Source organism: Lissotriton helveticus, chromosome 3_1 (assembly GCF_964261635.1).
Source record: "Lissotriton helveticus chromosome 3_1, aLisHel1.1, whole genome shotgun sequence".
Taxonomy (NCBI): Eukaryota; Metazoa; Chordata; class Amphibia; order Caudata; family Salamandridae; genus Lissotriton; species Lissotriton helveticus.
Window position 1 is genome coordinate 1,160,665,720 of NC_136061.1, and position 14,573 is coordinate 1,160,680,292.

Consider the following 14,573-nt stretch of genomic DNA (forward strand, 5'->3'; position numbering starts at 1 on the left):
TTGCATTTGCCAAGGCCTGTTGACTCCGAATCGAGATCCGACACCGCCAACAGCGAGAGCCTTCGTAGGACTGCCTGTATCCAGCTCCTGGTCATCGTCGATGCCCCCTGGTCCACGTGACACCGGAAACAAGCTTCTCGACAACCACCCGATTGCCCCCGGCATCGCCTGGTTCCTTCCTGGTCGCTGGCTAGTGACCCAGACTCTGTCCTCTCTGCTTTCAGGTACTCTACATCTTCGATCCACCCTTGGATCCAACTGGACTCTTCCCTCCTGGTCCCCTGCAGCATCTTTTCTCCAAGGCTCCATAGAACTCCACGACAAAACCAGACACATTTTGACACCTATGCACCCGCTTCCTGTGGGTGAGGTAACGAGGGTACTCCGGTGCTCCTGTAGAGATTTACATCCCTAGTGTCCTAGTTTTAAGTGGTTATGTTCTAGTCCAGTCGGGAGACTTCCAAAACTGCAACTTTCTAACTTTTACACACCCATTGATTCCTATGAGTGCACGCGTGTGCCTTTAGACACTGCACCCGCATCCTGTGGGCCTCCTACGTCCTAACTGCTGTTAGTCCAGTGTAGCCCCAGCGATTCCCAAGGCCCAAGGCCTTAACATTGTTCGTGGAGTGGTACTTGCACCACTATTTTAGTATATGGTTTTAGGGGCCACCAGGGCCTATCCATATTTGTGCAACTTTTGGATGCTATATTAAGTAATTTGTTATACGCTTGTGCTCCTGTGCTCATAAAGAGTTAAGGGGATTTATCTAGAAATAAATACATATATATTTTGAATATATAACCTGTGTGGTGTCCTTTCATTTGATATTACAGGATTGCATATGGTAAAACGTCTGGCTTCACATGCCCTCTTGAGTTTAGCCTAAGACTGCTTTGTCCATGCTACCCCTAGGATAGCTGGTCTATAAGGTTGACTTTACAACCACCACCATAAGGGTTGTTTGGACTGGTGCAAGGTGCTCACTAGAATAGTGAACATCATATACCAGGCCAACTTCTCACAGTCGCTAATATATTTGTATTTTCTTGAGCTGCCCTATTTAATTGTGGTTGAATAGGTTCTATACTATTTACGTGGGTAGAAAAAATGCCCAACTTTTTTGTGTAATCCCCCTCTGATTCATTTCTTCAGCAATAATTAATTCTGCCCCATTATCCTCAGCTACCTCTCTGCAATGATTCATCATTCAAAACCTGCCTCTCCCACAATGCTGCTGCTAGGCCACGCTTCATATCAACCTTTGGAGGTGCTTCCCAGCCTGTGTTCTGTCTTTAAATACAGATTAAGGAAGAAACAACAGCTAAATATGAACGTGTATAATTATGGCGGAGAGCCTCTCTGGGTCCCACATTAAAACTGCAAACCCGGCGAAACCCTTGTGCATTTGTCCTTGATAGATAATTTTTTAAGATGTGCCTTTTCTTTGCCTAGTATCTTGCTTTTTATACCTTAGCAATTCGTGCTTGCCGCTTACTGCCGCAGATACTGTTTTGCTACACTCTGGGCATGTGTGACAATGCATTCGTTCTGACAATCCTGGCAGTACCCAATATTTTATTTCCATCCAGCCAGAATGCCCTCGCCTCATGAAGCAGTGCGTGTTTGTTTACAGCCGATCTTCCGGGTTGCCATGAGGAGGCACTTGCGTCCAGGGGCAGAAGGTCAGGCCACATACTTCCTGGCATGAAAACCTTTTATAGGGCCCCTCCCTCTGTATTAACAAGCATTGACATAGCCGATAGGTCTCGCCTTTGGGACCTTATAAGTGTATAGTTATCCAGCACAATATCCTTGTATTCATCTTATTGGAGATTCAGGCAACAGCCATTTACTGACAGGCGCTCTTGTAAACGAAAAGCTCTTCCACATACATTTTGTTTCCTTTCACTGCCCCCAGTATCTTCTGTCTCCCTCGTGGTCCTCCTACTATATTTATCTAACTTTTTTTCTATAGCCACACACACAAACAGCCAGACCCAACCACACAAACAGCCAGACCCAACCACACAAACAGCCAGACCCAACCACACCTCACACACCGACACAAATACCACACACCCAAACACCACACACACCCAACACCACACCCAGACACCCAAACACCACACACACAAACCACACACACACACACAACCACACAAACCACACACACACACACACACACAACCACACACACAACCACACACACAACCACACACACAACCACACACACAACCACACACACAACCACACACACAACCACACACACAACCACACACACAACCACACACACAACCACACACACAAACGCTTCCACCAGGCACACACCACCAGCCGTCAGTGCACGCTTTCACCAGGCACATACACACCACCAGCCTTCAGTGCACGCTTTCACCAGGCACACACACCACAATCCATCAGTGCACACATCAATTGTTAACGCATCCACAATTAACTATTGTAGCAATCGCAGTATGGCGCACTTTACTTTTAGGAAGGGGTCCCAGCGTAGGTGTGAATAATAATTATACAATTTGAAAAAAGTCTATAGAAACAATGAATGCAACCACATTGTTTTAATCACAATGGGAGTAGGTATAAAAAATATAGTATCACTTGATTACATATTATAATCGGTTGTACAGTGCCCCAAGGAAAGGAGGAAGTGATTGGGTGAGGATAGTGTGATAAAGGGATAGAGACGGTAAAATAAACCAAGTATCAGAGCTGCATTGGTAAGTGAATTTCTATACACAAAACAAAAGACCATTGGTTCAATACATAAATCACCACATGTCATACTTCACAAAATACATTAAATGTCAGAATTCTGGCGTGAAGTTGACGACCAAGAACTATTGTCGACGTTTCGACCCTCTGTAATTTGCAGGAAATAGTGATGCCCTTGCTGCGGGGTCTTCATCAGGACGGGGTGCGGGGCAGGCAACCGTTCTAGTTAATGCTCATGTTGTAAATTGAGGAAAGGGCTTGCGTCACCATGAAGTTATTCAAATAGTGAAGACGTTTTGTAGAGCGGTGGAGGTTAAAGTACATATGATGGAGATGAGGTGGAGAGCAAAAGAGGAACATTGTGCAAGGGACTGGTATTGTAGTATGACTATCTTTGTGACAATGAGGCCTGCTTGGTATCGAGTTTTCTTGCATGGTCTCTAAAATTGGTTCCAGGACTGTTGCAGGAACCTATTTTTGTTTCGGTGCCAAACCTTGTTTTTACTTTCGGAACCTGTGTGGTAGAAGCCAAAGAGGTGTTATCACGACTCAGTGCAGAACCGAAAGGCTTTGTGTGCGCTATCAGTCGGAGGGCGGGGCAGCCGAAGCCAAATCTCCATGCCTTACATAGCCAGATAGCAGTGGTGGCCTAGAAGGCTTTTGTTTGATGAAAACCTATGGTTTTTGCGTTTGGCCGTGAAGGCTTTAGGTACATGGCACCTTGAACAGGCAGAAGATATTGTGACTCCAGATCTGGACGGAATCTTGAATCGAAAAGGCTCCTCCTTCTTCGTCAGCTGAAGCTTCAAGATCTTCCTCTTAGATATCTTATGGTCTTAAGATATCTGGCATGTGATGGATTTTCTTCCTATGCATTTCTCTGCGTTGAAACAGTCAATCCTGCAAGGTCTTCTTGGATCAACATGACCCAAAGGTCTAATGTTCTTCCTTGTGCTCGGGGAGCAAGCACAGGTTGCAGACTTTGTGCAAGTAGGTGGGCTGGTACTTGGAATGGCACCGAGAGCAGAATTGAAACGGAGTCCATGTCATCAGCAGATAAGCATGGATGGAGTTGGTAATAAGTATAAACTAGCCCGTACGGGCTAAGCCTGAAAGCCACGGTTGGAGTTTTCCTACCCGATAAGGGGAAGTCTTCCGAATTTCGTCACATGAAGGATGGAAATCGCGTTAGAAACAATACAGAGGGTAGAGTGAATTACGCACCAAAAGGTTCCCGAAAACAGTCTCGAACCAGAGGGCTGTAATACACGTCCAAACCCGATGGCGGAAAGAAAGAATCTGACAATGGAGTCGATGCTCATACACCCTATTACAGACGTCTTCAATCTGTGGGGCGCGACCCCCAGGGGGACCAGGGAGTCCTGGGAAGGTGGTCACGCATTCCCCAGCCTCACTGTGCCTGAATTCTAAAACATTTGTTTTGGTTTTGAGAAAAAGAGGTGTCCTGGGAAAGCTAATTTCGATCATTTAAAATGCCTCCGCTGAATCTCCTGTTCCATGAAAAGCTTTTGTGTCAGGGTGCCTGGTAGCCTGATAGAAATGCAAATGTGCAACATTAGATAATCTGCAACTGTAAAGGGTGCTTGGGACTGGTGAATCACTCCAACCTTTGTGATGACAAAGATTTAATTTTTTTGTGGTAGTGCAGAGTTAACAACTGGGCTGTGAAGTGTTTGCTTTTAATAATACCTGTACTTACGCAGCCCTTAGTACCCATAAGGAGGTATTGAAGGGACAGTTATTTAAAAAAGAAATGACATTACGTAAGATCTGTGTTGTGAGGGTATTTCACAATCTTCTTCTTCCTATGCTCTTTCCGCCTGTTCAGCCTAGTTTCCTATAGAATGTGATGACTGCATAGAATGTTGGGTGCAGGGGCTAGGCAGTTGATCACAGCAGGCTGAGCAGTAAGGATATACTGCTCCTGGTGGGGCATACATTATAGCCTATTACCATCTTGGCACTATCTAAACTACCTGTAACTGAACTACAAATAAAGACATACTTGGAACCTACAACCTGACTTCCTGAAGATTTCTACTTTGTAACATTCTGGTATTCCTAAAATCTAAATTTTGGACAAACCATTTTATTGTAAAACTATTTATACCTTTTTTATCAGTCTATATTTTGCTGTGTGTAATGCAATGCAAGTATAAAATAATGACTTGCATACCCACAGTGCTTTTTGTCACAGGCTGTGACCACTTAGCACTAAAAATACACTATTTTCCACTACACCAACCAAGATTTAATTCTGCGTCTCTCTGGTTACACACGGATCTATGCAATGCATTAACTAATTGAGGTGTCATACAGTCCTACAGTGCATTTCCCACTGAGTAACAACTTTTTACAATTATTTGTCAGTTACACTGCCCATTATTTTAAATATAAGTACCGGATGGTGAAAGACCTAAAAACATACAGAATATTTTGGGGCTTATTTAAGAGAGGCTTGCGCCACCAGAGCACCTGGGTTTTTTTTTTTAACGCTCTGGCGGCGCAAGCGTAACAACCATACCTATGAGGCGGCTCAAAGTCTTTCTGCAGGGCTTTGCATGGACTCATAGATATTCAGTAAGACATAGCAGGGAAAGTTGCTGACTTGCCTAACTCTGCATCAAGGAGGTGTTCCATGTTCATTGCGTGGGTGCTCCCACGCAACATCCATGGATTTTGATGCTGCGCCCTATTTACAAAATCATTTAAACCTGGGGCAGCGCCAACAACCTACGTCTCCCCAGTGAAAACTTTCTCCTCATTTTTTACTCTTTCCATGTGTCCTGCATTCTGCAGCTTACATAGAAAGAGGAAAACTTCTCGCTGGATTATTTTTGTGAGGGAAGGTGCCCTTCCTGCACATAAACAATGCTGCCTATGCTGGTGCTAGGCAGCAATTTGTGTGTCAATGCAAGGGGAAAGGACAGGAATGCACAGTATTTCATAAATATGGTGCATTCCTGCCCTTACACATTGGCGTAGGGCAGCGCAGCAAGAAGCCTTGCAGCGCTGCCTGTCCCCAATTCCTCATAAATGACGCCCTTTGCTCTTAGCTACACCTTCGACTGCACCCCCACGCTCACTGACCTTTGGTTTGCCAAACACTGTAATATTATTTCCTCAATGTAAAAATGATTTTAGGTGGGAATTGGGGGTGTTTACGGTTGTCATGATGAGGAGTACCAGGTTCTATAAATTTTTATCAGAGGGGGTCCTCACTCCTAAAAAGTTTAACAAGTGGCTCTCAGCATCGAAAGGTTTGAGGACCTCTGCCCTATTATCAAAAGGAGGAGTCACATTATCTCGCAACTCAAAAGGCTTCTTCTTAGAAAAAGAACTTGCAAACATCCAAACCCAACACTAGATGGCAGGAGTATACAAAGCATGTATATCTACAGCCACATATGCCTCAAACACTCTGTTACCAAATTTGATGCTGCCTGAACATATAATTCAAGTAGTCGTATTCTTTTCTGTATACAAAACTAAAACCATTTTGAAACAATCAGAAACTAGTGCTATCCTTATGGGGCCAAGGGCACAACAAAGGGCTTAAAGTGTGATAATACCCTGGGGCGAGACAGTAGTGGTAAACAGTACCCACAACATTCTTTTCTGTACCCACTATCCTACCTAAAGGACTTACCCACTGTCTCATTATCAATTACCTCTCTTTGCGCTTTGTGTCTGGCAATCAGTCTCTCTTTCAGTGCCTCTCAGTCTCTTTCAGTCTCTCTTTTCTTCAGTCTCTCAAAGTCTTGCTCTCAGCATCTCACTGAGCCACCCATTCTCTCCCTCTCTTGCTGTATGTACGTCTATCTCTATCTTGCAGCCTCTTTCTCCCAATCTCGAAGTCTTTACCTCAGTCTACCGGTCTCTCTTTATGTTCAAAGAGCTCATGGCCATTTTTGGAGCCCAGAACTCACCTTCAGAGCCTGCAGATCTGAAAAGTCAGGCTGACAGCACAGCAGAATGTTGTTGGTCATGCTGTAGCTCTCGCGCACACCCAAGTGGTAGAACAGCGATGGCTGGGCAAAGGAGTCATTCACCTCCACGATAGCAACATCTGAAAAGGAGGGAGGGTAGGTTAGAAGTGAACACAACGAGTCAGCCGTCCCAAGAAGTGGATGTGAAACATCAACGAGTAAAATGTGACTCAATTAGATAAGCATGCCATTGCAGGCACCTCCAGGGGTGTCATTGAAGATAAATGGTGCCATTTGCCCGTACCTACACTCTTGAACGGACTGCGAGGAAACGACAATTACTACAAAATCAAAGCCAAATTGCAAGAATCGCAAAATGCAAACCAGCATTGTCAAAATAGGAACACTGGCAAAAGAAATTTTAAAAAAAAGGCCGGATGCACTGCAGAATATTAAAGATTTGTGTGTATTGTTATTGAATTAAATGGTTTATGACAGTACAAGTCATATGTAAAAACAAATCCCTCATGCATTCAAGGGGAAGAGGAAGGTTACAGCCACATATCCAAAAGAATGGCGAGACAAAAATATTCCTACAAGATGGGAGTGACAATATCTCAAGTCCATTGCTGAAGGTTCCAGAAACAAAGAAGCCAATGGCTGCTGATAAGAGTATTTATTCATGGCTAAAACTCCAATACATAGGCGGAGGATGATGAAATTAGACTTCTAATTCTCACAGCTACTCAGCACAGTGTCCCGGCATCGTAGCTAAAGATCAGAGGATAGTAAATGTGGTTAAAGCCCGATTAAAAAGGCAAGTTTTCAGGCTTTTTTTGAAGGCTGACAGATTAGAAACAGCCCGCAGTTCTAACAGGAGTTGGTTCCAAGCAGTGGCACATACAAAAGCCAATGATCTACCTCCTGTGCTAGTCTTACTTATTCTGGGAATCACTGCGAATAGTTTATTGGCAGATCTCAGATTTCAGGTGGGTGAAGGTAAGCTGAACCTGGTTCTCAAGTACACAGTCCCCGATTGGTGAAGAGCACCATGTGTCAGCATCAGCCCCTTGAACACCATTCTTTTCCTATTCGGAATCCAATGCACATCCCGTAAATGTTGGCAGATATGCCCTCTCACAAGCAGTTTTAAAAGGAGGCGGACTGCCGCATTTAGTACCACCTGCAATCTCTCTAGAAAATATTCCGGCAGGTAAAGCGCACCAAAAGGACCATCACCATTTCCATAGAGAAACGCAGCCACCCAGCTTTTAAGCAAAGTCTCAACCATTAAGTATTTACTTCCATTTTTAAGTGAATAGGCACCTAAAGTGGTCGGTGGTTTCTATGGCTCATTTACCAATAACGTACTACAGACTGATACCTAGCTCTCTGCCATGGGGATAGTCATAATGAGCGCAGAAGGTGCAATGGCACCAGCTTCAAGGAGCATGAGAGGCCCTCTGAACCACAAATATGGAAGTATTTTACTACCTAGCGGGGGTACATGAGGGACAATTTTCCCTGCTTGCCGTATGTCCCAGTAAAGATAAAGGGCCCCCTGCTACTAGGCAGGGAAATACATACTGTGAAATTCCTAGGTCAACTTCAACACATTTTCAAAAAAAAACACCAAAAAACATTTAAGGAGGGGAGAACAGACACACCTGGATAGAAATGTAAAAAAAATACTATTGTTTATTATTGCTCATTTGGATAGAATTCATGTTCATAAGTAAAAGCAAACCACATACATGCTACATTCATCTATTTACTCATTCACGCTGATCAATCAATATTTTCATATTAACAAATTCTCTAGACAAGAATATACTGAACTGATTTGTATACATTAAAACATGATGGATAATGGTCTCCGTATTGCACAAACATGAGTCTTAAAGATTAAACTTTAAAAAAGACAGATTATAACTGTGTCACGGAGCGATGCAATTCCCGGGTGGTTTCATGTCATCTAGGCTGTTTTGGCATAAACATGCCTGGTTCAGGAAAGCCACCTCAGATGTAGGTATTCTCTAGTACTGATGCAGGTAGCTCGCCTAGAATGAACCTGCATTATTGACATGTTTCAGGAAACAGAATATAAAATATGTAAGGCTCTTGTTGGACTTTAGACGGCCATCTACTGTGGGCGGTCTTGATTATCACTAATAGTCCACGACTAACTGCATCATTACTAGAGAATAAATACATCTGAGGTGGCTTTCCTGAAGAAGGCAAGTTTATGCTGAAACGCGCCTAGATGACATGAAACCACCTGGGTATTGCAATAGCTCCTTGACACAGTTATAATATAACATGTTAAAAGTCTAATCATTAAGACTCATGTTTGTGCAATACTGAGACAATTATCCATATCATCATATTTTAATGGATACAAATCTCTCCAGTATATTCTTGTCTAGAGAATTGGTGAACAGATTTGTATCTGTGAAGAGTCTTCTGTAACCTCTTAAACTGAAGTATAAGCACTACCTTGATATTGCCGGACTAGATGAGAAGTATACGACCCTCTGGTAAAGCAGTTAAGACCTTTTAGTTCACATTAGTCATGGTGATTTGTTTTTTTAACGCAAGTACAATTTTGCAGAATTCTGGATTGTTGAGTTAAGAACATGGTAAGTAATGTTGGCGTTCATGAGTACACTTTTTTTGTTGAGTAATTATTGCACATGAGAAACTGGTTCGAGCAAAAAAATATTTGTATATATAAGTTTCACAGTTTCTACAAGATATTTTTGCTCAAACCGGTTCACTGCTGGTATTCGCTCGAGTATTGTATGAGAGGTATGTCCTCAAGTACAATGTGCATGTAAAATAACGATACATGTATGATGTGAAATTCAGGTTTCACAAAAATGACATATATATATATATATATATATATATATATATATATATATATACATATATACACATATACACATATATATTTATTATCTACTGGCGGTCGCCAGTAGGTATAGTTACAACCTAGTTTCCATAGGAAAAGCATTTTTTGATTTGCTATTAACTTTGGCGTCGTTTGACGAATCTTTGCGAAATTCTCTCCCCCCCCCCCCCCCCCCAAATAGTCTACCCAGGACAGCTCCTATCCTTAAAGTTTCGGGGTGATTCTTCAACGGGGGGCTGAGAAAAAGGGGGTCCCAAAAAGCGTTTTCCCCATGTAAATTTTCGTAGGAAATTTTGCGACCAGCTACAGCCCGAACTGGGAGAGAGGAGGCGACGCTGTTCGCCTGATTAAGGAGTTGGGGTGAAAGGCTTTTTGGTTGTCATGCTGGGTACTAGAGCTGGAGTACAGCCCATATCCAGCAACTGCAGACATCACCTGATGTGAGGAGAGGCCCGGTCACTGCACAGGCACCCCTATGGACTGCATCTATCAGCATGCATTGCTTGGCAGGCTGAAAGCGCAAGTGGTCAAGACACCGCCTATTGGAGGAGGAGCCTGATGACAGCATTAAAGAGCAAGTTTCCACTCGCCTGCACCTCGTTTCAACCAGCACAGAGAGTGCAGAGACCCAGGAACAGGCACGGACGAGAGCCATTTGGAAGGCTTGAAACGCGCCTGCCTTAGCGTTTCAAGGGGACTGCTAGCACCATGAGCATAATATTTTAATAAAACCCTTGCCCTTGAACTCCGGAGTGTGCCGTGCTTTGTCCGATGAGGAGGTGGTGGTACTGGAGAGAGATATATATATATATATATATATATATACACATATACATATTATACACACACATATATATTACCTACTGGCGGTCGCCAGTAGGTAGTTGTGGTTACAACCTTTTTCATTTGCTAATAACTTTGGCATCATTTGACGAATCTTTGCAAAATTTTCCCCCGAAAAAGTCTACCCAGGTCAGCTCCTATCCTGAAAGTTTCGGGGTGATTCGTCAACGGGGGGCTGAGAAAAAAGGGGGGTCCCAAAAAGCATTTTCCCCATGTTAATTTCCATAGGAAATTTTGCGACGAGCTACAGCCTGAACTGCTGAACGGAATTACCCCAAATGTGGCAGAAAGGTAGAGCTTGGTTCAGAAGGCAACCATTTTTAAATGGTGTAAATCCGTTCAGTAGATTTTGAGAAATTCAAAAAATAAGAGTAAAAAAATCAATTTCCCACAGGAAACTGTATGCAAGGCTACAGCTGAAACTACTGAACAGAATTACCCCAAATTTTGCACAAAGGTAGTGCGTGTGCCAGAAAGCTACCTTTTTTTTTTAAAAGAAATTGTGTGAATCCGTTCAGTAGTTGCTGAGAAATTAGAAAAATAAAAGTTTCGACATCTGGGCGAAGCCGAAGTCCCGTGCACGAGCTTCACTATGATTGGCTGCCAACACTCCAAACCAGGAAGTGTTGGCAGCCATCTTGTGTGTCGGTAGAAGCGAGTTGCTAGAAAACAGAAAAACAAAGGTAGAAAACAAGAGAAGGGGGCAGGGTAGAAACATCCTGACTCCCTATGCCTGCTCAGGTGGTCCCAGAAGAACCCCTAAGGCCCAAATAAAATTAAAAAAAAGAATAAATCGTCGCAATTCGCGCTGGGGTCCGGAGTTTCTGCATTTTATTTTAATGAGACCCCGGGGTGGGCTAGGTCTCGGGAAATTGTTTTCAAAAAAATAGCGGGGCCCACTGGGGTCCCCACAGTCCTGGGGCTTTACTCATGTTGGGAGGGGTGTTGCGTGTCCCCTCTCCTGGAGCCCTCTATGTGCTTATAACTTTACGCGGGTTACTGTGTTTTATTTTCATGAGACCCCGGGGTGGGCTAGGTCTCGGGGGAATTGTTTTTAAAAAAATAGCAGGGGCCCACTGGAATCCCCGCAGACCTGCGGCTTCAATCATGTTGGGAGGGGTGTTGTGTGGCCCCTCTCCTGGAGCCATCCATGTGCCTATAACTTGGGCTTCATTTGACGAATGTTTATGAAATTTTGCAAAAAGTTTCTCTTTTTTGATCAGCTCCTATCTTGAAAGTTTAGGGGTGATTGATCAAAGGGAGTTGAGAAAAAGGGGGGGTTCCAAAACGTGTTTTCTCAATGCATTTTCCATACGAAACTTTAGACAAGGCTACAGGTGAAACTGCTGAACGGAATTATGCCAAATTTGGCAGGGAGAAAGGTCTTGGTCCAGAAAGCGCACTTTTGTAGAAATTGTGTAAATCCGTTCAGTAGTGTTTTGAGATATTAAAGGAAAAAAATATATATATATCTGGTCGGTGCCTAACTGCTGAGCACTAGCTTGCCTCGGATTGGCTGCTAACACTTCAAACTAGGAAGTGTTAGCAGCCATCTCGTGCCCCGCATCGAGTGAAAATATAAAAAAAAAAAAGAGGTTCTGGTGCCAATTTAATATAGCGGAGCTCGGTGTAATGATGATTTGGAAGTGAAGGTTTAAGATTTATTAATAATAATAAAGGAGACGCAGCATTGGAATGTGGTGAAGTACCCCATTAAGACGTCGCAGGTTAAGAGATGTATTCCGCCCGGGCATAAAGCCCGACTGGTCCGGGTGTATCAATGTTGTGAGGTGTGGCTGTAGTCGTAGTGCCAATAGTTTCGCTAACACTTTCGCGTCTGTGTTCATTAGTGAGATCGGTCGATATGAGGACGTCTGGTCAGGCGGTTTGCCAGGTTTATGAATTGTGACAATGGTGGCCAATCGCTGATCAGCCGTTAGTGTACCCTGTGTTAAGCAGTCATTATACATGGGGAGCATGTTAGGGACGAGTTGTCAGCCATTGTTTTATAGAGTTCTACCGGTAGGCAGTTTGGTCCCATTACTTTGCCAGTGTGTAAGGCTGCTAGTGCCTTCCCCAATTCGTCCACCGTTAAATCACCCTCTAGAGCTTGAGCGTCTTCCTGTGATAGAGTGGTAAGCGGTATGTCATGTAGGAATTGCATGCTGTCCTCTTCTGTCACACTACCACGTGCAGTGTATACCTTTTCTTAATATGAGGCCAGTTCTTCAACTATCCTTTGGGGGGAGGTAGTATGTGTGCCATCAGGCAGTGCTAATTGGGCTATCCATCTGTCCGCTCTATCCTTCCTTTCAAGCCATGCGAGCATTTTCCCTGTCTTATCTCCCAGCTCGTAAATCCTATGTAGGGTATCAGTGTGCCTAGCTTTTGCCATTTCTTCTGCGTATGCCCCGTATTCGCGAGATGCTAGGGCGAGTGTTTGCGCTGTGTCATCTGTGGGATCTGAGGTATGGGCTATTTCTGCCGTCAGGACGGCCGTTTCTAGCGCTTCAATGGTCTCTCTTTGGTTCTTTTTGTGTCTAGTGATAGTGGAGATGGCATGTCCTCTGATGACCGTTTTATATGCCTACCAGAGGATTGACGGTGAGTCAACTGACGATAGGTTTTCTTCAAAGTAGTGCGTGGTTGCAGTGTTTATTGCCTTTGCGATTTTGTGGTTTTTCAAATAGCCCGGATAAACTGGGTAGATTCTCTGCCGTCTCATGGGTCGTGTTGTGTAGGTGAGTTGAACTGGGGAGTGGTCTGATATCCCTCTTGGTAGATGTTCTATGGTCGTTACCATTTCAGGAGGTATTGCTAGTGTTAAGATATAGTCTATTCGGGAGAGACTGTTATGTGCTCCCGAGTGAAATGTGTAGTGGCGGTCAGTCGGGTGTTTAAGCCTCCACATGTCCACCAGCCCCATTGCGTCTTGAAATTCTTTAAAGATTTGGCTTGGTCTGGTTGTTTCTCGAGGAGGTTGGCGATCTATTGCCGTGTTAAGTACCGCGTTAAAGTCACCTCCCATGATCAGGTTCCCTTCAGGGAGTTCGAGTAGTAATTTCCCTAGATCTTGAAAGGCTCCTTGATGTAGTGTCGGGGGGATATATACTGATAGTATATTATATGTCTGTCCCTCCCATTGACAGGTGACTGCCGCAAAGCGCCGTTGGTCGTCTGCCCATGTATGTTGGATTATCAATGGAGCACTGTTGTTGATGAGAATTCCGACCCCCCGGGAACCGGAGGAAAACTCTGCATGTGTTACCATTTTGAAGCCCCAACGATTCAGTGCCTTACTAGCCATGCCTGTCGTGTGTTTCCTGTAGTAGGACCATTGTGGGTGCCTTTCGTTTTAAATATTGCAGGACCAGTCCCTGTTTAATTTTATGTCCCAGCCCGTTTACATTCCAGGAAATAATTGTCAGTGGGGGGGGGGGGGATATCAATTTTTGCAACTGGGGATTAGATTCCGATATATTGTTTTCCACCATAGTGTACGGTGTGTAGGTGCATCCATAGTACTGTGGAGTATGCCCGTGCCAAAGCCGATGTTAAGCTAATGCCTGGGTAGAAAGCTAGGGCGCCTAACAATCTAGGTTGGGTGTAGTGCTTATATAGAATGATGAACGTCCGATGAGAGCCGGCCTCATTCGAGGCAATGTGTCTGAATGTGTGTAGAAGAGCCAGAGAGTATGTGGCATGTATACATGAAAGAACTATCCAAGCCAGGAACATAGAACAAAAACAAGTCAAACTCAGTATGTGCAAACCCCTTGCCCTCCTCCCTGCCTCCCTGCCCGGTGGATAAAGAACCTTCCACCTCCCCAACTGAGCAGAGTGCTTATAGCCCCAACTTAGGAGTATAGTTAGTGGGGGTGAGATTTCTGTGTCCTTCGTCGAGTCCCTCTCTCCGAAAATACCATGCAGTGTCGTTTTAGATTAGGATTTCTTACCTGCATGAATCCCTGTGTCCGTGATCTGAGTCTTACCATGGTCGACCATCAACGACTGCGGCTAAGTAGTCTCTCATCTGTCTGGTATACCTTACGCCCTGTCAAAGAGTGCAACCAGATGTCCCAGTCAAATAAGCAGTAGCCATGGTGCCGGGTAGAGTCCGCAGTGTCCGCTG

At 44.2% G+C, this 14,573-nt stretch overlaps 1 protein-coding gene across 2 annotated transcripts in view; it reads right to left on the reverse strand.

The window, feature by feature from the left end:
- LOC144823334 (mitogen-activated protein kinase kinase kinase 6-like) overlaps positions 1 to 14,573 on the reverse strand; it is a 1,091,718-nt gene that overhangs the window by 973,737 nt on the left and 103,408 nt on the right. For both annotated transcript variants that reach the window (XM_078681777.1, XM_078681776.1), the window contains exon 2: positions 6,685 to 6,824. In XM_078681777.1, the coding sequence (XP_078537903.1) occupies positions 6,685 to 6,824 (140 nt within the window). The remainder of the gene's footprint in view (positions 1 to 6,684; positions 6,825 to 14,573) is intronic.